The following is a 26,690-nucleotide window of genomic DNA, read 5'->3' on the forward strand; positions in this document are numbered from 1 at the left end:
GCTGGAGAGCCCCACCCGGACCCCCCAAAACGTTGGTCCTGATTGACCCGGGCAGACGGAGTAGCGCTGTACGGACTTGTTCCGCCCGCTGGTGACGGCCTGTACATCCGGCAGCCGTACGGCCTGTGAGGCCAACTCGGAGGAGGAGGCGGGGCCATACCGCAGCCTGTTTGAGTCCTGTGCTGTCGGCAAGGTGCCGCATCACCTTAAGGAGAAGGAGGGAAGAGTCATGGAGTGTAGGCGCACATATCGGAGGAAAGGCTGTGCTTGACGATGCCAAAAGTTTGAGGTGTGAATGCATCTGGAGTTGCGGGCCACCCCCTGGGAGCCGGGAGGGGGCCCCCTTCGAAATTCAGCATAGTCCTTAGTAGCTGCATGGATGGAGTACATATAAGCAGCGAAGCCCCGTAGGTGGAAAACCACGCACTGACTGACATCAGGGGCCATAATTATAGATCATAGGAGGGGGCTGAGATGGGCTCCTGATTCCGTCAGCTGCGCTGGGTGAGGAGGCTAAGCTGGGAAAGGAACTATGGTGGGGAATTGACCTGGGGTAAGATCTGCCCTGGTGGCCCCGCCTCAGCAAGATACCGAGGACTGGCAAAATATGGCCCAGCCCTCGTGAACTCAGGGTGTTTATTTCTTTACAACTCACTTGGACAGTAATATGAGACGAGTGAGGGGCCACAACAGGGGGGGGGGGCTTTGACCCCCTGCTACAGCAACGCTACAGGACTTTACCTCTAACATCTGTGGTTGTTGACAGAGGGGGGGGTTGGAGAGTTGCACGCCAGTCTCCCAATCGGCTGCACTCATGGTTAAACCAAAGGCACGGTTGCTGCCATCTTCTGAGGGAGCAATGACACTCTTGCCCACTACCACTAAAGACAGTGCAGCAACTCTCCAACAGATGAATGCGACTCTACAGGCTCATTCCACTCATTTCGATAAGCTCCTACAGGCAGTATTGGACACAAAAACGACGTTGGAAGTAAAAATTTACTCTGTGGCCCAGGAGGTCAACCTGCTCCGAGTAGATCACCACAGACTAGCAGAAAAGGTGTCTGAGAAAGAAACTACACTGCAATGGTACAACCAGAAATTAAGGACCTTCAGAAACAGTTGACATAGCTGACGGGTAGGTCTCTTCTCTGCAACGCAGAGCAGAGGATGCAGAGGGACACTCACGGAGAAATAACGTTCATTTTCTGGGGTTTCTGGAGCGCGCAGAGATGCCTACTGCTGAACTATTCCTTGAACAATGGTTGAAGGCCACAGTGTTGGCAAATGACTTACCGCCTTTCTTCTCAATAGAATGTGCACACTGGATTCCGGGCACACCGCCACGACCTGGAGCCCCGCCTCAGCTACTGATAGCCCGTCTCCTCAATTTCCAGGACCGTGATTTGATTCTCCAAAGCTTGCGGACACAAGGCCCCTGGAAGTTTGATAATATCGCCATCACGGCTTACCCCAACTACACTGTGGAGGTGCAACACAAGCAAACTTCATACATGAAAGACAAACGGCTTCTTCGTGAATGTAACATCACCTACTCCTTGTTGTTCCCGGCACGACTATGGGTGGTGGACAAGGGGAAAACTCATATTTTCCCTTCACCTGAAGATGCATGGACATAGTTACACGCCAGGGCCTGGTTAAACCGCACCTTGAGGACCCCCAAGTGGAAGATTGGCTGATGCCCCAACCGAAGCGCAAAAGAGGTCTGGTATCAAGATGCGCTCCTCCAAGGCTCAAGCAGCTGAGGGCCAAGCACAGGCACTAATTGAGGCAACCCAACTCACATTGAATCAGTATGCTGCCCTCCGTGAATGCAAAACATCGTACTTCAACTCGTTGATGGGCCGCTCGAGCGGGTCCACAATTCCCTCAATGCTAGGTCCGGCTGTAACTCCACGCACAGCGGATTACCTCCAATACTACGCATTAACTTTGTATGATGACATTCCATTTCCAAGCTGGAAGTAATAGCGAACTTGCCATCAGATGCATGGACGCCTGAGCTCAGGGTTTGCCTCATTGTGTCGCTCAGAGAAGTTCAGTTCTTCAGCCTACTGACCATACTTGATCGCTTGCACTACATCTCCCTGAGGGGCCTGGTATTCTGGATTCAGGCATAATTAACTGGCAAATAAGGGAGTTCGGGAGGGAGAGGAATCTACAGAACTTGGGCTGGAAGAGACATGACGTCACTTTTCCTACAGTCCCTTATCATTGCTTAACTTAGATTGTAAGTTATTGGGCAAGGTCCTTGCGAACCGGTTGCTTCCGCTGATGACACACTTGGTATCGACGACCAATCGGGTTTCATTCCAGGATGGTACACTTTCCTAAATGTCAGACGACTCTTGTGGTTAATGACAGATACTCCAGAGGGGCAACATGATAGAATTGCGGTGTCGTTAGACATTGAGAATGTCTTTGACACCCTTGGGTGGCCTTTATTTAAGAGGCTTTACGCAATATGGGATTTGGTCAGGGATTTTTAAGTTAGATTGGTATCTTGTACTCTAACCCCATTGCCTGTGTCAAAACAGGCCAGGTCATTTCTGAACGCTTCCCCATTTGTCGGGGCACCAGACAAGGGTGTCCCTTATCACCGCTGTTATTTGCGTTAGCGATTGAGCCATTAGCGGCTCAGCTCAAACTACAGGCGCAAGAATGGGGGATACCTGACTTCAGCAAACAACATAGAGTATCCATTTATGCCGATGATGCTTTAATATACTTACAGAAATGTGTGTTCTCCCTTCTGGAGCTTTTACAATTATTAGATTCCTTTGGGGGTTTATCCGGCCTGCATATAAATTAGTTGAAATCTTGCTTGTTCCCGTTGACTCCGGTACTGGAGAGTTTGCAGCCTACTCTTCCAATCCATAGAGTACAATGTTGCCACTTTACTTTCAAGTATCTTGGCATCCAAATATACCACACGAAAGAGGACCTACTAGAGGGCAATCTGGGATGTGCGGTCCATTAGATTCGGGGATCCTTACCGTTTTGGGGGTCATTGCCATTGTCGCCTTTGGGACCAGTGGCAATTGTGAAAATGATAATACTCCCCAGACTGCTATATTATTTGACTGTACTTCCATTAGTAGTACCTCGCTCATTCCTCAGAACCCTGAATGGCTTGATGCTAGGATTAATATGGGAGAATGGCCGTCGGCGAGTTGCGCTCACTGAAACATATCACCCGCTTGTGAAGGGGGGGGCATGGCTTGCCAAACTACTAGCTGTATTATGCGGCAGCACAACTCCAGGGGCCGCTTCAGTGGTTACAGAACTCCCCCAATATGGAGACAATGCTAGTACATAACAGTCTGGGCAGGACAAACACACTAACATGGTTACAGGACCACATAATCCCTCCCATGTGTTGAAACAAGCCAATGGATGTGGCTTGCACATGCTGGAGCTGTTACATACGTGGTAGGGACTTAATCCCACCTTACTCGCCCAAGATTCCGCTGCTAGATATCTAGGACGCAGGGAAACTACATACACATCACACCTTAGAACCATGGCTAGAGTTCTGAATACACACCACAAGTGACCTATTTAAGGAAGGTTTCATTATGACATACATGGAATTAGATGACACTTATGGCATAGGTCCAGGGCGATTTATAACCTACTGCGCACTGAAACAACTTATACATAAAATCTGGCGAGGCAAAGATGCAGAACCCCTGACTTCATCTATTTTACCTAATGTATTATCTGTCAAAGGTCCTAAACACATCATATCCCAGTTGTATAGCACTCTTCTTGGGAACCTCGACACAGATCAAGCGGGAGCACGGGCAAGATAGAATGGGGTCTTCCATGAACCACTAGCGCAGTCTGCATGGACTGCAGCGCTTCGAATGATAAAGGAGGTATCACGTAACCCAAGATTCCATTTCACTCAATTTAATTATTTGCACCAAACCTACCTATCCTCCCACCGGCTCCACTGCATGTTCCCTCACACTAATTATGACTGCCCGCCCTGTGGAGAACTAGATGCTACATTTTATCACATGACATGGACTTGCCCACTTGTACAGCGGACCTGTCATGAAATTACCTCCCTGACAGGGGAATTGGTTGGTCATTCATTACTCCCTACACCTGAATCCTGCCTGCTAGGCATACGTACCAGGTCGAAGAAAGATAAACAAGTACACAGGTGTATAGATTTGGCATTTGTATTATTCAAACGCCTCATAGCAATGCAGTAGAAAGCACCAGGTGCACCAGATACGTGCCGCTGGCTGGGTAACTTGTTGAAGTGGGCGAGGGCGGAAGCACAGCACTTCTTTTTCTCAATGATAGGGGTGTGATGATTAAAGGACTGGGGCTCTGGGACAACTTCATAATCGGAATTGAGGCCAAAAATGACATTCGCCCCCCTGAGCTAGTTGTTGCAGTCCTGCATATGTCAACTGCAACACCAAGCACTACTGGCACAGTCAAACTCACTAGTTGAAGGTGGGCGCGCGGCTCTGGCCATGAGATGACATACCAGGCACTATAGGCTGATACAGAAACATGATGCCATAGACCTGGAGGTGAACACAGCCCCCACAGTGTTATTGGGGAAGGCCTATTGCTTAACACCTGGACATACAAGAAGAAATCGGTGCATTAAGCGCTACCACTACCCTCACCAGACAAGACGCTGATTAATAGATATCTTACATACACATTAGGCATTCAAAAAAAATGTCTTCTTTGATATTTTATTTTTATAAGTGGATGTTATACATTACATTGTCAATACCTGTCATGGTGCTCGGATCTCCCTTTGTCAGAGACCGTCCCCTTTCCATACTGTATTCTTATTTTATCAATGAATATATGCTTACAGTAGCTCAAGTCAGATGTCGGTTGTACGTGTTGCACTTAAAACTAATAAAGAGGGGCCATATGTACGAACACATTTTCCCATTGACACAGAATGGGAAAAACCCTTTGCTACATCTGGCCTGAGATTAAAAAAAAAAAAATATGGGATGGTGTGGAGTGTATTACCAAGTTTAACACAAAGAAATAGTAAAACAGATACCTGAAGTCAGTTACTACTTTTCTATGGTAAGAGAAAAACAGCCATCGTTTCCAAGTGCCATGCATGACTAACTCATCCAAACCAATTTTACATGCATTTTGGCGTTTGTAGGCACTTTATCCCAATTAAAACCAGAGATCGAAATGGGTGGCTTCCTACAGGCATGATGTGCCCACACATTTTGTATTTTAATAAAAACTGTTTGCCCAACATTTTGAAAACAAACAGTGACAAGCAAATAGGACACAGATGAGGCAACAGTATAAACAATTGAAGCAAAATACCTATTAGCCTTTGAACAAAGCCAGTTTAAGCAGGAAGAAAATGCCCAAGTACCCCAAGGATTTTATGCAAACAAACTAAAGTCAGGTAAAGTGTCAGGTCCTGGCACTACGTGGAGCTGTACCACCAAATAAAAGGAACCCACACAAGGAGCAGGAGGGGGGATTACTTTCCATGAAATTACACAAACTGCACAACTTACACTTGGATGAGTGTCTATGCGCAGAGACTTGCACCAGAAAGTGTGCTTCACACCCAAATTTCACAACTCTATTCGCTGCCCTGTGTGCTACAGCGCAATGCTAAACTGTGTTGGGAGCCACAAAACTGGGCACTTTTAGCAGGAGTGTGGCCAGTGACGTAATTAGGGCACCGTGTGTCCGTTTCACACAACACAAGGCGCAGACTCCTATGTGGTAGTCGTACAGCATGCAGTGTGTTGTAGACATCAGGGCCTGGTGTTATGTGGAGTAGTGTTGTAATACCACTCCTGCGCCTGTAGGGGCAGTAACACTGCTTCTTTTTACATTAACACAAGGTTGCTGCTAAGAAGTGCAGTTAAACATTCAATAAACCTGCTGTGGTGTTGATAAAGGTTTATTATGGATTTCCACAGCTGATGTCCCCTGATCAGGCCAGTGTGGGGGCACTGGGCGCTTCCTTGAGAGTTTGGAAACATAGAGTACAGCTGGTGCGGTGGAAGATTACAACTGTCATTAACCAACATTTGCTCAGCGCCCTCGTCAGTCGCAGTAAAATAAAATGAAAACGCTGCCATGTAACCGCAATTAACCCACCTTTGTTCTGCAGCACCAGTGGTGCAGTGCAGTGCATCGTTACCCAAACTGGGTTTTCGCCACCAGCAGCCAATGTAAACTAAAACTAGACGGGAGGAGTGGCAGTGTACGCCTCCGGCCCACTGTACGTCAGTTCCAAAAGATTAGTAAACCAGACATGAGGAGGGTCCATCACACGCTGTAACAGGAGGAAGCATGACGTAGTGTGATGGCCAACAAAAATCTTCTCTTAGTGAAATCCCTTGGGCGGTGTTGAAAATGGCCCTTTTGCAGGGTTATCCCCAAACTTGATGCCTTCTTCCTCTTATTTTTTCAGGTCTGTTTTTGCTGGTTTATTGTATCTGCACACTTTACCACTGTTAATCCGTGCTAAAGTGGAAGTGCTCCCTATAGAAATTGTACTGTTGATTAGTTTATCCATGATTGGCATATTTGATTTACTGGTAAGTCCCTAGTAAAATGCACTAGAGGTGCCCAGGGCCTGTAAATCAAATGCTACTAGTGGGCCTGCAGCACTGGTTGTGTCATCCACATTAGTAGCCCTGTAACCATGGCTCAGACCTGCCACTGCAGTGTCTGTGTGTGCAGTTATAAACTGCCAATTCGACTTGGCAAGTGTACCCACTTGCCAGGCCTAAACCTTCCCTTTTACTACATGGCAGGCACCTCTAAGGTAGGCCCTAGGCAGCCCCAGGGGCAGGGTGCAGTGTATGTTTAAGGTAGGACATACACTACTGTGTTTTATATGTCCTAACAGTGAAATACTGCCAAATTCGGTTTTCACTGTGCAAGACCTATCTCTCTCAGAGGTTAACATGGGGGCTGCCTTTAAATATCCTTAAAGCACATATTCCCCTTGAGATCAGATTAAAATGTGGAGTTTAGGGTCTCTAAACTCACAATGTAAAAATACATATTTTATTGAAGTTGGTTTTTAAATTGTCTGTTTGAAAATGCCACTTTTAGAAATGAGGCATTTTCTTGCTTAAACCATTCTGTGACTGCCTGTTTGTGGATTCCCCGTCAGGGTCAGTTTGACAGTTGGGCTGTTCACACCTCTTCTCTAGATAGTGACACAAAAGGGGGTGGGGGTGTAGCCTGCATATCCTGATGAGCCATCTGAGCTAGAGGGGAGGGAGGAGTGGTTGTTCACACCTGAAAGGACTGCCTGCCCTCACACAATGCAGACTCCGACCCCCTGGGGCCTGGCCTGGACACGGAAGGATCTTGCAAACACTTGAGACTTTACTTTAAAGTTTACCAACTTCAAAGGCAGAACACTGTATAAGAAGACCCAAAACCCCAGAATTTTGGAATCTTTCTGGAACAAGAGGAACCTCTGCCCAGGAGAAGAGCTGAAGGAGGAGTACTGTCCCTTTGCTGTGTTGCTTTGTTGAACTGGCCTGCAGTTGCTGCTTCTTCCTGAAAAGAGTACAAAGGGTGAACTTTGCTGTGTGTCCGGCTTGAGAAAGTTCTCCAAGGGCTTGGAGTAGAGCTTGCCTCCTGTTGGAAGTCTCAGGGACACCAAAGACGTCAGTTTCCTCGACCTGCAGCACTGGGAACTGTGTGTTTTGCGCTGTTCAAGAGGAGAAATCACTGCGCCACCGCCAGTGAAGCCGCTGGCCGCACCATGACCTGCCGCCGCCACATGGAGTCTCATTACCCTGCTTCGCACTGCAACCCTGGTCTCACCAATGCAATCATCAGATGACTTCACTGAGCCGCTGCTCTGTGGGCCCCGCACTCCGGCATCGCCTGCTCACCCGCACCTTGGGCCTCCCCGCCGCTCTTGCTGACACTGGCGTCGCTGCCTGCACCGTGGCCTGTGGACACCGCTCGTGAGGAGCACGAGGCACCATCCCGTCCCACACTGCAGCCCCAGTCTACCGACGCCAGCACCATCGACTTCAGTGTCATCACCAGGAATCCCTGCCTGCACCACCGTGGCCTGTAGGCACCGTCCCGTCCCACACCGCTGGCTTGGGCCTAACAACGACAGTGCTTCTGCAACAACTACGCCACTGCCTGCCATGTCACCTGTAGACACCGCACATTGCACCGCCACGATTCACACCGCCACCCTGGTCTTACCGACGCCGTCACAGAGCCGCTGCCTGCACGTGGCTTGTGGACACCGTACGTTGCACCGCCCTGCTTCACACCTCAGCCCTCGTCCGGCTTCGCTTAGCACTCCTGACTTCATCAGCCCGGAGTTCGATCGCAACGCATGTGACTTCAAGGGCCCGACGACTCCTGCACCGACTCTGGAACCGAGACCGCGACGTCAGCAACGCCACTCTCCCGAACTCGCCGCGAGGATCACAATGCCCTACAAATCCAAGGTACTGTTTGTGGGTCTTCCCGACACTGTAGCTGGCCCGCGACGCCACGGCCGGCCTGAACTGTTGGTTTTGTTGATCACGACGCCATGATAGCCCCAGGTGGAGCTATTGACTTCAAGGAACTGTATTTTTGAGTAAATCTTGCAGAATTCCTGTTTTTATTACTGTATGTTGGATTTTTATCGTATTTGGTCTTGTTTTAAATAGATAAATATTGGCTCTTTCTCTAAAATTGGTGTGGTGTCCTTTTGTACTGTTTTCACTGTGTTACTGTGTGTTATGTGCAAATGCTTTACACTTTGCTTCTGAGTTAGGCCTGACTGCTCATGCCAAGCTACCAAGGGGGTGAGCAGGGGTTATCTGAGCAGGTATCTCCCTTATCCTGACTAGAGTGAGGGTCCCTACATGGACAGGGTGCAAACTGACTACCACCTAGAGACCCCGTATCTAACAGGGGGGAACTTGGCATGCAAAAAGAGGGACATTTAGCAAAATGCACCAATAAAAGTGAAGCATTTAAGATAAACACAACAAAGAATGTATGACAAGGGTAGGGGTGGTTAAAAGCCCATATTGAATACAAGAAGTCTGGCAGACAGCGCTGCGTGCTGCCAAGCTCGACCTACAAATCAGTGTGCAAGGCTATGCTGGTGGTTACTGTTATTGGTGAATTCTGTGGTGGGACAGTGCTGCTCGCAACTGGCAAGGTGACAGACCTAGGATGAAAGGGGTGTGTCTGAAACCTGGGAGTAAACTGATCTGAGGCTTACCGGCAGTATTACCTAGGTTTGGCGGCCTCGGCATGAGGCTGCGTGGCTCTATGCTACAGATGCCGGCAGTCACACTAAGGCAGCCTAATGAGGTGAAATGAGAGATGTACGGGGAGGCAATCTTCTTCCGAGTTGAAGGATGATTCAGTTAGAAAACGAAGTTAACAGTGCGTTACTTCATAGTATCGAAGCTTTGCAATCATGAACATTAAATAATATAGACAACTAGACCGCAAAAGACAACGTTCTGCCATCTTTTGCAGTCTAGTTGTCCATATCATTTCATGGCTTGATTGAGAGCTTGGATACTATGAATTAACACATTCTCAGCTTCTCACTCTGCATTTCACCATCTTTTTCTTTCTAGTTCTCTATATTTTTTCATGCCATGGTTGTGCAGCTTGGATTCAATGAAGTAACACACTCTCAGCTTCATTTTCTGACTGTTATCATGGATTAGCCTCCAAAGATTTTGCTTCCAAAGACTCCCCAGTAATAAACGGTATGATGCAATCATTTTTACAATATGCTATTCAGTATTTTTCACTAGATTTAGTCATCTAATACACAAATATTTATATAGTCACAATCAATCTTGTACCTCCTAATACGGCCGCTGTCACTCACGGTCCAGTGGTCATTAGCAATTCCTAGCACAAACACACAGCGCAAATATGAGACAGTTACATGCTAATTCCCTTAATCAGCATTCCGGTTTCTTCCTCCAAGTGAGCCAGTTCTCTGTTTACTCTTTACACAAGTAAATGTACCCAACAATTGTTTGAACTTGGCCTTCTTTTTTTTTTTTTTTTTTAAATATAGCGAACCATATTGATGATCACTTCTTTTTTATTTTTTTTTATTTTTATACAGATTGTTCAGTTGATGATGTGCATTAAAACTTTTACCTAGAGGTAAATCTCTTCTCTAAAGTACCCGAGTTATACCAGCCTCAAATGCCATAATTTAATGATTATTTCCTTATCTTATTTCCGATTTTCCATAGTATCGTCTGCACTCACTGATTCAAATTTGCATCTACATTGTAAAAAACTCACCATTGCAAGCTTATGCCAAATTGCTTTTCGTTTCCAATACAATGGTTGCATGTATAACCCTATCTCAACCAAGGGGTTTATCCTTTTCTATGATGAGTTCTCTTTTATCCGGTACTTGCAGTTCAGCGTTTTCAGATACAATTTGCTTGGTTTTTATCTTCTGCAACAGTGTTTTTATGGTCACCTTTGCTCACATTAAGTGTGGCTTTCACGAGTGTCACAAGATTGGCCTTATGTTAAAGACAGGTGTATATGTCTCTGACTTTGTTGTTTTTCAAATGCAAATTAGTTCTTGTGGGGACATTATTGCAGCTCCTCACAAATCAGGTGGTTCCGGGAATGGTCTCGCAGATTCATTATACTTGAGACTAAAATGTCAACGTCAAGCCCATCTCTCTATTTTTCTGTAAGTTAAACCTCTGTATCTGTGGACGGTTAATTCTGCATTGAGGTTCATTCATTCTTCAAGAGTGGCTTTTCAATGCATTGACTGATGTGTTTATAGAACTTATTGCTTGACTGGGACAATAAATTGTTGATGTCTGTATGGAGCCTTTACATGGTAAATTGCCAATATAATGTTTTTTTTTTGTTTTTTTTTACAATTTAATCACTTTATGCGCCTATCGTGTATTATTTTGAATCCCTGTAGTCTGGTCCATCCCAAAATTGTGAAATGAATGTCTAAGATTGAGTTTCCTTGTTTCTAGTTGGGCATACAATTCCATTTGAAGCGTTTGTTATTCTTGTTTAAATGATTTGCGTCCTATGTGTGGCCTGGGGTAACCATGGACAACGGTTATAACAAACAAATACAAATCCTTCAGCCTCCAGCGTCTGCATTGTATGGGAGGCTTTTAGGGCATGTATCAGAGGAGTGTACATCTCAGACTGGATCGCATAAGCAGGAGACACTAGTGGAAATAAAATAAAAAAAGTTTAGATTTTCGGGAATAAGCTGACTGGTAGGACAAGTACCTAGGTAAATATGCCAGTGAAAGTAGTTGGACTACCCCTGAAATACTGATAGTCTTCAATAAATACTGTATATTCTTACACACTGCACTGTGTGGAAGGGTCACACATTGGGAGCGAAGTCAACCAATAACAAGAATGGGTACCAATGGTCTGGTTGGAGGCTTGTGAAAGAGACCGGCTGATGCAGCTTTTGTCTGTAGAGGCCATACAATTGAAGGTGAGGAGCAAAGTGCCGGATGGGATGGACTGCCAGCAGAATTTTATATAGAATATCGATGGCCTAGCTCTGCATTTGCTAAATATGTCTGAGGAGGCCAAAAAGCTGGGTGTTTTTCCTCCCACCTTAAGAGAGATTGTCATAATTACTTTGCAACAGGCAGGTAAGCCACCATTGTTGTGCATCCTATTGAAGCCAATCACTAATGAACGTTGATACTAATAAACTTGCAAAAGTAGTAGTGATTTAATTAATGCCATATATTTAAGGGCTTGTGCTGCAAAGGCAGTCTGGTTTCATCACTGGTCACTTAGTGTTGGATAACCTGCATACTTTATTTTCCCCTTTTACGCCAGAATAATCCTGATCTCCTGGGAGGGGTACCGGTGCTTGACACAGAAAAAAAACATTTGATTCCTTGGAGTCACTTTTCATGGTGACATAGAAACTGGGACAAGTGGAATGTATATGTCTCCTCTAAACGACACCTAGTGCCAGAGTGAGACTCAGTGGGAATATGCCAATGCCCAAGTTGCTTACAAGGGGCACTAGACAATGGTGTCTGTTGTACCTGCTCCTATCTGCTATCTCGGTGGAGCCACTGGCTTGTGGGTTTAGAGAACATTATGCTGACAGGTGCTTTTTGCCCATAAACTGATGGTATATAATTATAAATCAGGAAACAAGTGGGTAACATCGCTGCTGTAGAGAGGGAGATTATCACATTTGGAGGGTGTTTAGGCATATCAGAGGCATTTCCCAAATGGCATCCACAACTAGGTCTGCCCTGGAGTTCCTGTTGCTGTGGAGGAAGGACTGTAGGAAAGCACCCTTTTTGGCATGGTTAGCCCCCACTTTTTGCCTGGTATCTGATGTAATTTCGAGTGCTAACCACTTCCCCAGTGCCAGATCACTTTCCCCTAAAACTGCACAGTTGTTTCCCCAATTGGAAAAACCTTTAGCACCCTCTGTAAGTCCCTAGAAGATGGTACCCCCTGGTACCTAGGGCCTGGGGTTCAAACGAGGGTATCAGCACAATTATGCCACCCTAAGAGACCCCTCTTCAAACACATGAAAGGCTGCCATTGCAGGCTGTGTGTCATGGTGCAGACAAAAGTGAAATAATGACCTGGCACGCAGCCTGTGTGCCAAATCCCCTAATTCTGCATTTAATATATGTAATATAAGTCACCCCTCTAGCAGCCCTTACAGCCCTAAGGTGGGGTGCATTATATTACATGTGAGGGCCTGCTATGTCTTTGTCGATTCTCAGACATAGTAAGTGACCATTTTAATACATCTGCTGTGCATTGGTCACGATGAGTGCACCAGGACAGCTTCACTGAAGATATGGATGTTTGGTATAAAACTTCTCGTATTGGTGAACCCACACTAATGCCAGTGTTGGAGTTAACAATATATGCACCCAGAGGGCACCTTAGAGGTGCCGCCTGAAGAACTACCAGCTACTAGTGTGTTAACTGACTGGTCCTGGCCAATTCAGCCCCTTTAGCCACATTTCTGACCTCCTAAGGTGAGAGCCAGCGCACTTGGTGTCCAGAGACAAAAGCCTGCACTGGACAGGGTGTTGACACCTCCTCCAGGCAGTATGGATATTCCAGAGCAGAAAGCTTCAAAAGCCTTTGCAGTGTGTCCCAAGTCTCTCCAAATGGTGGAGATAACCCCCCCCCCGTCCTGACCCCACTTTAGGCAGTCTGACACAGTGATGGAGCCCAGGAGCGGCATTTAGCAGCACTTGGTGAGCCGCTCTGGGGCCCAGTGCAAGACGCATAAAATGGCGGCGCTGGGAAAGAGTGTATTGGGTGCTCCCGTAACAGAATAGTAAGCTTTTCTGCTGAGGTGGCAACCCCAATGCATTACCGGGCACCTCACAGATGTGGCAGACACCCCTTTTGCAGAGCATAACAGTGGCGGACCGGACAGACACCAGAGAGAGCCCTGAGACCACTGGGAGTGAATAACACAAATCAGGTGCTATGTGATGGCGGCTTGAGTAGCTGCAGATGAATAAAGAACCCACTACAAGTGCTAACGTTCCTGCACGAGGGTGAAGAGCAAGGTGGGGGTGCACGCAGCTTGTCTCACGACTAGTAGAAGAGCTGAGCACCTCGTCGGATGAACAGGTACTGGTGTGGGGCTGGCCCCCGGGGATGGAGAAAAGCTACACCAGAGGAGTTGGCTTGTTTTTAATTAAGGCGCAGGAGCACCGCTGGACCTCGGGAGTCTGTCAGGGCGGCCGGGCGGAGCAACGCCCACCTGTAGACAATGACCTACCACTGAAATGACACCTCAGGTCTACCGACCAGTGCATATAGCCCTGCACCCAGCCTTGGCATCAATTCGAAGCCCTGTAGAGGCCTGCTGGACCAGTAACGGTCCTACCACAGACCCAACACCAGATTAGAGCGCCCCCTTAGGACACAAGAGGGGAGCCTGATCCAACTGTGCACCATCCTGAAACCTGGGCCTGCTCCCACTTGCAAGCTGGCAGGTGCGGGGCTGACAGAAGGCCCGACAAAGGACATGCTCCTAAACCCCATGCATACAGGCTCAGTGGATATTGTGAGGCCTAAGGGCCCCCCTATGGCGACCGAGCTCCTTATATAGAGACTCCTATCGCACCTTTATCTATCACTTGAGGGGGCACTCTGCAAAGGAGTTCCGCAGCTGTAGTGGGGGTGAAGGGTAACCTGAAGAGTCCCTGTGACTCTAGCGAAGGTCTTACCCTTCCAAATCAGTCACAATCAGAGTTCTGATCACCCTGGAGTGACGACTACCGCTACCTGGTGACAGTCACGAGAACTAGCAGTGAAGGCAAACTCCAGTGACTCCCCAGGCGCCCTTCTCAACCTGCCACGCACAGCCCTGCACTAACCTCTATGAGATTGCAAACTTTTTGCACCTGAACTGTACCTATCATAGCAAAGATTATTCACTAGCCCTCGGAGCCCCCATAGTCGCTCCCCTCAGACTAGCAGACATGGGCAAGATGGTTAGAAAGCAAGATATGAATGTGGGGGGCCTGACCTTGGTCAGACCCTCTGAGAGTCTCTTGGCGGGACTCCAGGAAGGGCCCCAGGAAGAACCATCTCTCCAGGTTATCTTGCAAGCAATCACTGCCTCCCATGAGGTGCTAGAGACCTAGATTGATACACTGGGGGCAGATCTACTTTTCCTGAGGGACGGTCATCAGCACCTTGCTGAGAGAGTCACAACTATAGAGAGAACAATGGCTGAGATGCACCAGAAGATTGCAACCTTGAGAAAGCACCTAGCTACTATGGGGACCAAAATACAAACAGTGGAAGGCCTTGCAGAAGATAGTGAGAACAGATCAAGAAGCAATAATATTTGCAATACTGGGCTTCCAGAACGCATGGAGGGGAGTAACACATTGCTGTATCTGGAGCGCTGGCTATGAGATGCAGTGGCCCCGGAGGGCCATTCACTGCACTATGCCTTAGAGCGAGCACACAGGATTCCTGCCTGCCGCCTCTCCCAGGTGCCCTGCAACGGCCAATAGTGGCTAGACTGTTCCATTACATAGATTGAGATCATAAGTCCTGACCTAAGGAGCACCAGAACCAAAGGGGACATAAAAGTGGATAATCATGGGATCATGATCTTCCCGGATTTCACCAAAGAAGTACAGAAGCAGAGCTCAACGTTCGCTGATGTCAAGCACCGGCTCCGACAAATGGGGATGCAATACACCATGCTGTTCCCAGACCGATTGCGAGTAACAACTCCAGACGGAGTAGTTTTTTCACACCCCACAAGACAATGAAACTGGATAGAGGCGCAACCGGTAAGAGGGCCCAAGCCGGAAGGAGCATCATATGGAGTCCCAAAATAGAAAAGGAGAAAGCAAAGTGAAAGGGGACGAAAAATAGATGCAGAAATGCAAAAGGAACAACAGCGGACACTAGCAATGGTGGTGGTGATGAGTGGAGGAGAATCAGGATCACCCTCGTCGTCAGGGAGGTAACAGGACTGTGACTCAGTTGGATCTACCTGCCTTAGCTCCCCTAATAGTTGCCTGAAATTACTGCCTATACGGCGGATTACATTTTTGGAAGCTGCCAGTGAAATGCAAGGCTCACTGGAACTGCACTGATGGAAATGGGGGTGTATATATTACTGATCTGTGTATCCTTTATGGGGGTTATTACATATTTAGGGCTTTGAGATTTCCTCTTCCATTATAGTTGGGTAGGGGGAGCCAGGCGGGGTGCAGCGGATGGGCCACTATCCTAGTAAATTTCTGGTTTTAGTGGGTACTCCCAAGAAAGCATGTTACTGATTTCTTGTTTTTGGAAACTTTTCAAACACTCATCCCCAGTCACAGATCTAGGTTTAATCCATTGTTCTCTTGCTCACCATGCCACCCCAGTTTGGACCCAGCTATATGCAAATCAGTCTTGACCCTCAGCCCGAACCACCAGGCCGGGTCCTCCCTGGCCCCGGAAACAAGCATCCTGGGAACAGGTCTCAGGGTATCACCTGTCATCAGCCAGGCTAGCTTAAATCCAGTGACACAGTGACCATGTCTGGGCATACCCTGATCAATTAGGGCAACTTTAGCAACACAAAAGGATGAGGAGTGATGACCCAGCGGTGAGAGTGGAGACGGGTCGTATCATATCGGATAGTCACAGGATTTAACGGGGCACCAGCTGGGTTGTCCCCTTTTGCCCCTGTTATTTACCCTCGCTATGGAGCCGTTGACCTACCTCACTAGAAGTGGAATTGCCTATCAGAGCATCAGCGTGGAAGCCCAAATCCACTATATGGTATGGACGCAGATGATCTCCTCAAGGATGCAGGACCGAGTCTGGCAGGTGCCCGAGAACTCTTGGAGCAATTTGGTGCCCTCTCAGGCCTTCAGGTCAACTGGCAGAAATCCTCTATCTTCCCAACGCAAGCTTCCAGAACTCCACTGGAGACGGTTAGAGAGCTACCATGGGAGCCAAGCTGCTTGACCTACCTCGGAGTCTGAGTTTACTATGCCCCTTCAGATGTGCTTGAAGGAAATATAAATAAGGCTGTACGCACTCTACGGGCCAGCGCAGACTTCTGGGGAACTCTCCCGTTGTCGGTGGCTGGGAAAGCAGTACTCTAGAAGATGTTCGCCCTCCCTAGGCTGCTATACTTTTTTGTAACATTTTGCGTACCTAAGCGGCATTTTAGAGACCATGTTAAGATCACCACGAGTTTCCTTTGGGGATCAGGTCAGAGGAGAGTAACCTTATATACCCTTCAGCGATCTACGCTGGAGTGAGGCCTGGCTGTGCCCGTTTTTGAAACATACTACGTGGCCGCGCAGCTCCAGGTCTTCACCCAGTGGGTGGTGGGTAGGCTTACCGTGGGATGGTGAATACCGCCCTGTGCTCCAGACTAGTATGCTCTAGCCAATGCGTTATTGAGCATCCTGGGCGCTAGTGCAGATGAGAACCCTGAATTTCACATCTTCCGTTGCTTTTGGACTAGAAGTCTGCAGAAAACACAGCTGCGAGCCCCCTATTCCCCTGATCTTCCAATGAAATTCCTGTTAGAGCTTCCCCACAGAGGAGATTGGCGAGGCCTTTCGGAGTGGATAGCAGCAGGGGCAACAACAGTGGGGTCCCTTTTCAAAGACAATGAGCTTCTCCTGTTCGAGAGGTTCTGGCACCGACATGAACTCCCTCAGGGTCATTTCCTCTTACATGGGGCAGTAACAGTGGCTATTACACAACATTGGTGAGCGGGAACAGCGGAGCCGACACACATGGAATGCTGCCAATAGATAGTTACATCTTCAGGGACTTACAAGTCGTTGACATGCTTATATAGGCGATTGCAGAGAGATATCACCTTACCCCTAGAAGCTCTGAGGGTCAGGTGGGAGTTAGACTTGGAGGTTATACTGGAGCACATCCCCAAATGCTAGGTTTAAACCTATTAATTTGTATGTGCTACACAGGGCATACCTACCATCAGGGAGAATTAATAGGTCTTACAATATAGCAACTGCACACTGTCCCAGGTGCTGAGAAATAGGGGCTGAATTCTGTCATATGTTTTGGAGGTGCCCCGCATTGCATACTTATTGGGAGGCGATAATGAGTACGTTAGCCGAGGTCATTGTGAGAGAAATGTCGTGCACTCCGGCACACTGCTTGCAGAGTTGGTTTCCACATACTGCAAATACCAAAGCTTAAGAGTAAGTTCCAGGATTGGGCGCTCGTACTCGCTAAATGTGAAATTACCAGACACTGGAAATCACCAGGAGGGCCCTGGGTGGTTGTTTGGAGAAGAGAAGTCCTTCAGTGGGTGGGATATGAGGGTGACATAAGACTCTAAGAGGTCAGGGCACCATTGAAATGGCCAGAGCATGGGAGGCATTAGTAGATACCTTGCATCACCCATACCACCCCACCCCCAAATGCCAGATAAGACTTAGCTCATCCCCCAGATACCTTTATGAAGCTGAGATGAGATGAATAACAAGCACCTTCTCTGGGGGTTATACTCGGGGACGAACCCATGCACCTGACCATGTACCCATTGAACTACACAGAGGAACTTCCATATGGCTGGATACATGATGGCACTATATAGGAAATGAATAGCACGGGGCACACAGTGGGGAGGGAAAGGTGGGAATCAAGTTCACGAGCAAATGAACTTGGTGTTAGACGAGCGGGGCGCACCCTAATACACCACACGGAGCACTGTCAGAGAAAACATGATGCATAATTGCTGTCTTATTCCACAGGACTAATTAATACTCTTCTGTACTATTCATATAATGTTTGGTGGCGAAGATGTGCCCCACACGGGGTAGAGTTGTATGACAGCTTTAATACAGTTTGTTTAAAAAAAAATGCGATGCAGTTCTGAACTCTGGCCCATTTTCAAATGCTAGCAGATACAACGGTATTAGATGTTTCATTATTTTTACAATTAATCACATTCCACAGAAAAAGTACACCTTCCTAGAGGAGCATAAGTACTTGTTGGCTTCCACGCGTGTTATAGTGGCATACACTTCGAGGCGTGCTGTTGGGCTGGGGCTATGTGAACACTGAAACATAGACCCAGGGATGTCCTAAACGGGTGAGAAATTACATTGTTGTTCCCAAATAAGGCATATCTCCTTAAATAAGAGGCAAGAATCACAACTCAGTAAATAGCCACATAGACTATACTACAGCTTCACAACTTTGTACTGGAGGTGGACCCAAGCTGCTCCCTAGGCCACCACTTTGAAGCAGATTTCTTGCATGTGGCTATAATCATTCTGATGTTGACTGCCATGGTGGGTATGAACATTGCCCCATCCCCTTTATTGCCACTGTTGAGATTTGTTGAGAATACCCTAACCTCTACGAGGTGATTTGTTGCTATTTCCCGGTCAGTGGCTAAGAGAAGAATAGTTCCTTGTTGTGGTAAAGGGCCAATTCACATAACTAATGTCTGTCCGATATTACATCTATTGCACTAATTCATTGGAATGATTTGATACAATATTGTCCCGAATATTGAGGCCAAGAGGCATATGGGACCCACTTCAAGGATACCTTTTGGCTGCAGATGCCTCTGGAGCACTACTCTACCAAAAGAACGTTAAGTGTATGGATTTGCTTGTGGGACAATGGGGCCCGAGGGAAGGTTATAGGATCTATTAAGTATAGTGACCCGGACAATATCATATGACACGTAATGCAGCAAAGCTGGGCTTGTCAAAGGTTAAGATAGATGGTGGCCCGACTCGTGTGGGATATCCCGTAGTCTTAGATGCCTCACCTAATACTGTGTATTGGGCCAGAAGCTTTGAACTGAGTAGAATGCCTTTTATGCAGTAGATACACGTGCATCATGTTGTCATCATTGAGAACTCCAAATAAAGTTGTTTTTTTTTAAGCGCAGTTAGTGGTGGCTGCATGCTCTGTAGGAGATACATCTACCCAAATGCCCTTCCAGCAGGAGAGCGACCTCCAAAGCAGGAAGCATTCATTTGTGGGCATGAGATGTGTGTTAGATACCTTTTCAGCTTTGAGTCGACTCATCTGCTACAGCCCCTGGTGCTATAATTGGAAACTACAGAGATAGCTCGTCTCTGGTAGGCAGCTTCGGCTGACTCAACTGCATTTATTTCAACCGTAGGAAGATGTGAACCAGGACCCTCACTGGGCACGAAGGCGTTTGCACAACTTTATTTAAATTAAAAGCAGACCTTTATATATCACCTGTCATTAGGATTTAGGAATGGTTCAGCCATGAGTGTGGTGCACATAGTGCTCTTTACTTCACGTTTTCCTCTATCACAATGCAAGTACAAATCCTAAATCAACATTATTGTAGAATTCCCTGTTCGCACATCTGTTTGGACAATTTTCAGACAAATTTGAAATAGATCCCTGTTCAATCCGTGCCATCCGTGCTTTTTAAAAACTGTAAAAGGCTCGAAGGACTACTACCTTAGAATTATGCCTTAAGTTTAGCTACGTTTTAAAAAGAGAATAAGTTACACGGCTTTGAACAGTGAGTCTGTCACCTAACTTTAATTTTTGTGCAGTCAGAGTTCGCTGTTTGGTGGCCTTCGTGTGCTTTAACATCTAAGTTGCTTCCACTGTAAACCCACAGTGCCCTGGGAATCGGTGAAATGTGAAGAATGTAAAGATCCCACTGATAACCTGGCAGCAATGCTGAACACGGCCTTGGGAGGAGTCACACTGGACTTGGCCAACTCCAGAGAGCAGGGTGTTCCATTACCCAACCATGACAGTAACGTTAGCTGCACAACCACAGAAACATTTCAGATTGTTATCATGTTCCTTTTCTACACCAAAGGAACAATGGTTGACATTTTTATTTTTACTGTTCTTCCTTTTCACTGAGCCCTAGGGCTGAATTGTGTCTCTATGGTAGTTCCACTCCACTGCCCACCACTTGGAGAGGTCTTTTTTCCATTTTTCTTACCCAAACATCCTTGAAGGACATTCCCGGCAAAATAACTCAGAAGTACCATTCTTTCCTTGTCGACCTTAGTTTTCTTCAAATGTGGCATCTATCCTAAATGTCACCTGGCTTATGGCGAGCACATGGAGGAGGTAACCTTGCCCTTCATGTCTATGGTAGAGAACTGTGTTTTTCATTGACATTGTGTGCAATGGGAAATGCAGGCAGGTGTTTTTCGAAGTGGCTAGATAGCTTCAGTGGGGGGTGTATGTGTCGGTGTCCACGCTATTGTATTGTTGATGGCTGAATCCAATTTCATTAATTAAAATTGATTACACATGTACATACAATCTAGAGGACACAAATTGAAAACGTTAACCCTTGAAGACTGAGATAGTCAGATAATGGCATTTGTTCATTACGATGACTCTTTTATCATATATATTTTATATAAAAAGTATATATATTTCATTTTTTATTTTTCTTATATATTTTAATATAACAAATGAAAAAAGTTCTCACTCAGGATGGTTTGCATTGAATAGACGTTTAATCTGATACAACTTGATACTCTTGAGCCTGTGATCAAGGTGGATAGACCTAAACGCGTTTGATGGAATCGGACTAAACACCTATTTACTGCAAATCTTCCTGAGTGAGTGTTTTTTTCATTTTTTGGCTTTTGGAACTTTGTGACAGGCACGCTCCTTCAGAGAAGCGCTTCACCTCCGCAGCAGTGACGGTGCATTGCCAGCTTGTTTTCTGAATATATTTTTATATACACATATAGTCCATATAAGTATGTATAAAGGCATTGGATAAAGATATGCTTCCTTTCTCATTCTGAACATATATATGTGTTTATATGTACATAAAAAGAAAGATGCATACTTAAAATTAAATGCAGTCATCAAACAGAATATTTTTTCATGTTTTAAAGACCATGCTGGGTTCCCCAGCCACTAATTATCTCCGTCATGTGCTGTCTTAAAAGTCGCACGAGCAGGGAGATTTTAGCAAGTTTATTTAAAATTAAAAGCGATATAAGATTTTAAATGTCTATTTTGAAACGCTATAACGTTTGTAAATTACATTCTCATAAAGGTGCACTTGGATATGTATATATTAAATTTAGACTGATGGTGACTGAGAAGCCAACAGCTGACTTAGCCATGTGTGAGAATTTTTGGTTGCAAGGAAACAAACTTGGGAATATATTTAAAATGGAAAGATGATAAAGGAGCAAGTGAGTTTAGAGATATGTGGTGAAGAAGACCACCATGGCTTACTGTGATTCGTACATTGATAGTGAAGAACTTTAAGAATGAGGAGTTGAATTGGGGGTGTTTATTTTATCCTCAAAATCTTATTCTTAAGTTTTATGGTGTCAAGAGAGAAATTGCCAAAGGCTTAGGCCAGTCATTCAGGGATGAATGTGCGTGATAAAGTCCGTCAGTGAATCCTTCAGTACTGAGGGTGTGTGTAGGACTTAGCCAGTTATGGAATAGCACCAGATTTAATACGCGAAACGTTAATGATTTGAGATTTTAGTTATAATGTATTTATGAAATTGAAATGGGAGTGCTAAATATTGTTCTACATATTATCACAAATGAAATATAATCACTAACATAATACTTTTACACTCAGACGCAGAGCCCAATAAAACAGGCATGAATTTTGGGCGTGTCAATGGTCTCTGTTTGAGGGTTCCTGCCAACATGAATATACAAATCATCATTGGTAATATTGGTGCAGTAGAAGGGATTCCACAGCAAGCAATACTTGGAGCAAAAATCAAGTAGGTATATAAATAAGAATCTTCAACTTTTGATAGAACCCGCCCATGAACCTTCCACCTCCCTAGTCAGAGTCAGTACTTTATTTATTAAGACTGGCTTTCCCTCAAAATACTAATGAAATCCTACCCTTTCCTGTTTTAAAATATTTACAGAGTGTCACCTGAGCTTTCCTTGCTCTCAGAATGCATTATACGAATGTGTTTGGTTTCCCCAGTGGCATTTACAGGTTATTCTAATTGGGGATACTGTAGCTACTTTGTGGCAGCATGTACTACGAGCATACCTTAAGTTTGCCCATTTCAGATCTCCTGCATGCCTCACTTCTTGGTTGTGTTTAGTTCTGATTTCATCAGCTGCAGGTGGAAATAGTTTTTTGACCTAGAAGACAGGCACAAGACAAGGCCTGTGCTCACAGTACTGCAATAAAGCCAAATTTGCCAAAGTATACAGGGAATTGGCTATCACAATTTGTTGATTTGCTGAACTTCATATTTAGAAAGGTGGAAGACAAAATCCTATGATTTTTAGTTAGAGAATATCTTATTTATGGTTTCAGCATCTTATAATTTAGTAGAAACAAGGTCATATATTTCAGTTTTTATTTTCACGAAACTCTGAAGTACCAATGTCTGTTTAAAGAAAATGAAAGGGAGAAAGGTCCACAAACAGACTTGGTAATGAGACGCCATCAGCTCACTTTTAATGCGTTTTAGGGCTGTGCATGATACCAGGTTTGCCTAACATTCATTCCTAACATTTAAAAACGTTTTATTTCAGTTTTTCAACAGTTACTTTCAACTGTGAAGATTCCTGTTCAAATTTTTCTTTTCCAATCAGCGCTTCTGTCCAGTTCATCAAAGTACCTGCAGCGCAACAGTCTGCATTAACAAGGTAAAAATACATTTCCCCGTAATCAGAAACATTATTGCACTAGGGAAAGCTATGTTTGCTATCATGAATGTCTGGCTTTTTTTTAGTGTCTACATTTGTTTCCTTGCGTATTACACAAAACACAGCACCTAACAGTATACTGATACAGTAAATATTTTATAAGAGAGCTAGTAAATTAAGGGAAATACTGTAAGCTGTGACCACATTAGTTATCATAGAGTTGCAAATACTGAGAGATGCTTTTCAAAAGTACCTCTCCTACAGTAGACTGCATGATTGTCATTTGGTGGCCTCTTTCGAAATCAAAGGACCTTTTTGTGTACCACCCAATGGGTGTGAAAAAATGGGTTGTGGATATGTCAAGGTTTTGCCTTGTCCTGCATTCTGCAATCTGTACTGTGTTGGCTGGATGGTTGTCTGCACCACTCCTCTCAGGGGTCATAGATGAGCTACAGAGGAACTGGTTGAGAAGAAAGAGTGCTTCTTGAGATTGCAAAGTCACAAGTTGCGGATCAGGGAGCATTGTGGGTAAAGGAGTTTTATATGGCTTAATAAGGTGATCGTAACCCCTACCCCCCACAAGCCAGGCATGTCCATTCACTAAACAAGATTTCCATAATGCTGGAGAAATGTATTTGTGTAATTCAGGAAAGCCACGTATGAAGTGAAGAAAAGTAAAATACTTAAAAGAGCTTAACCTCCCCTCCCCCATCCGTCCCGTCCCCGCTGTCCCTGATGCTGTAAGTAAGGAGGGACATCAGAGGCAATGCTTTTGAGTTCATTGACTTACTGATTCAGGGCAGAGCAGTGAGTGTGGTTTACTCACACTTCTTAGATTGTTTAAGACTGAAGCCTGACCAACAAGTTGAACATTCTTCAGATGAGATGCAAGTTGGGAACTGTGAGGAGCTCGTTGAGCGATTGGTAGTGCAGGTTCCTTGGGAATAGATTTGTATGTGTAGTTCTAGGCATTTATAAGTGGCATAGTGGTTAAAGCAGGTCTGTTTGTTGATGATAAGATGTTTATGGTTGTCGCTCCAGCAGGAGTAAACAGGGTACAGTAATAAAGCACCTGTTTTTTGTATGGCACACAGCAAATTGAACCTATATGGATTTAGCATGTGGATGTTGAGTTTGAGAGAGATACTAGCTCACATTTTCTCCAGATGCTTTCTACCAAGAAGGTTAAGGCTACATGCAGAGACCATCTTTGGTCTCTTATCAAATATCTAACTGGATGTCCCCTATATACCCACTACAGTGGTGGCTTTAACAACAGCAAAATGTTGGAGTAAACACACATGTAGATCAAAGGTAGGGCAAATCAACAAAAGGTAACTAGGGCGAATGAGTGCAGGGATCGTGAATGGAGACACCATGTTAGGGTTAAGGGAGAGCCTCTGTTGTTTATTGGATATATTGTCTGAGACCCATCAGCTGCATGAGGGTCTGGGCATCTGGGGGCCACTTACAGTTCGGTGGTAGATCGAAAACAGCTCAGAAGAATTCGGTTGCCAAATTTAAAGAGCATTTTAGGCTATATTTTGACTATAGAAAGTTGGAGGTGTGTACGCATAATTGGAAGCACTCATTCTGTACCAATGTGCACAATCAGTGCTGATAAGCTATACAGGGTGGAGAGTGTACTCTGAACGGTATTAAATAAGGAGAAGGAATTTGTATTTAATAAACTTGATTACTTCAAAGTAGCTACAAATGGGGTCTGTTTTGGTCCACGAGGAATAGATTCATAGCAGATTTCTGGGATAAACAATGACTGTAATTGACTCCCTTTTAGATTACTTGTGTGCTCACATCTACCAGTAGATATGATAAATCTGGCTTGGACCCATTTATAGTGAAGTGGACATCTGACTACTCACAGTGACTAATGCGGGAAGACAGAGAGTGAGATGGGATAAAGTGATATGTGCATATGCAGGATAAAGAGAGAGGTGGTGGCTCGAGTGTGAACATCATTAGTAATGTCCTGTGTCACTTGGAGCAGGGTGTCCAGTTCTGGAGAACGAGCTCGTCAGCAGGGCTGTCCTGTCACGGGTCCAACAAAGCTTTATCCCTGTTTGGTGTTCAAGATTTACAAATGTATACGATATAGAAATCTACAGCTTCTAGAATCTAAGAACACCCCCCTAAATCAATATTTGTTGATCAGTTTTCTGTCAAGGTTCCCTGACTGCCTATTGGTTCACACAGATAATCCAAACTCTAACACGCTCGTTCGTGAAAGAAATTTAGGGAGCAGTCCCAGTGGCTTAACTGTTGAGACTCGACTAAGATATTCCAATAGAATGACACCTTATTACTATTGTAACCATTTCACCTGTTGAAAAACGGAGCTTGTCTGTTATTTATTGTATCAGTGCCAACAAGACATGTAGCCCACCTCTCGTGTTTTTGTTTACAGTTTTCAGCTAAACTACACAGAATATGACTGTGATCGGAACGAGGTGTGCTGGCCACAACTTGCTTATCCTATGACGCAGTATTACACAGGTAACAGACTCGGCATTGGCATCCTTGCGCTTTCATAATCAGAAGTAGAAGCATGGGCTAAATAGTTTAATAAATCTGTAAACACATGAAAGTTGACGCTTTGTCCAATATAGTAACGACCTTCAACTGGTGACCAACTGGTGACCTGCTGCTGTGTAATGCAAGCCATATAGTGCTATATCACTGCAGTTGTATCCTGCAAGCCTTTTCCTTTCATACCCACACCCCATGCCAGCACAGGTGCCAGTACTTCCGGCGGCAACTGGCTGACCACAAAATTAACACTCTTGGTGAAATTAGAATTAATAAAAGGCCCTTAGTAGGACAGGTTTTCACATCTCTTAATTTACTCTGTATGAAATTTCACGGGCTGGCCCCAGGGTCGGCAACATTATCTTTGCTGACTTCTACCTTATTTCTGATTAATTTCCAATGAGTGTTTGAGCAGTGCTCTTTTAAGTTGATAGCGAATCATTTTGCTGAACCCAACAATTACAAGAAGCATTGCCAAAGCCAATAGGTCTTGCTTACAAGAGAGCAATAGGCTTTGTCGATGTTTTTATAGCCATATATAGCTGTGCAGCAGGGCTGAAAGTAAAAGAAATTTAAAAAAACTTTGTGGCGCAGCCAGCACTGGACCGTGTTAGCGTTTTCTTTTCTTTTTTTTTTCTTTTTCTTTTTTTTTTTATCGCTGGAGGGGCAGGCGAGCAGAAGGCAACATGGAGAGAGGGAAGGAGGGAGCACTATTGGGGGGGCACAGAAGACCAATGGTATGGAAAAAAAGTGCTGGCCACAAATAGTGCTTTTTGTGTTTATTGCGGAGCAGGAGGCAACACCGAGGGAGGGAGGGAGGTAGCAGGAGGCAACATGGATGTAGGGAGGGAAGAAGAGGGGTGTGGGGCAACAGAGAAAGGATGGAGTGGGAGAGAGGGTGAGTTAGGGGGACAAAGGCAAAGGAGTGTGGGAAGGAGGGGCTCAGGGCAAGCAGGCACACAGTGGAG

At 45.5% G+C, this 26,690-nt stretch overlaps 1 protein-coding gene across 1 annotated transcript in view; it reads left to right on the forward strand.

Annotated features, from left to right (window-relative positions):
* The window catches only part of TCTN2 (tectonic family member 2), a 161,519-nt gene that overhangs the window by 126,031 nt on the left and 8,798 nt on the right, over positions 1-26,690 (forward strand). Inside the window, exons 15-17 of the mRNA XM_069215013.1 lie at positions 22,133-22,283; positions 23,062-23,175; positions 25,601-25,689. Coding sequence (XP_069071114.1) covers positions 22,133-22,283; positions 23,062-23,175; positions 25,601-25,689 — 354 coding nt within the window. The remainder of the gene's footprint in view (positions 1-22,132; positions 22,284-23,061; positions 23,176-25,600; positions 25,690-26,690) is intronic.

The sequence above is a fragment of the Pleurodeles waltl genome, chromosome 11 (genome assembly GCF_031143425.1).
Source record: "Pleurodeles waltl isolate 20211129_DDA chromosome 11, aPleWal1.hap1.20221129, whole genome shotgun sequence".
NCBI classification, from domain to species: Eukaryota; Metazoa; Chordata; class Amphibia; order Caudata; family Salamandridae; genus Pleurodeles; species Pleurodeles waltl.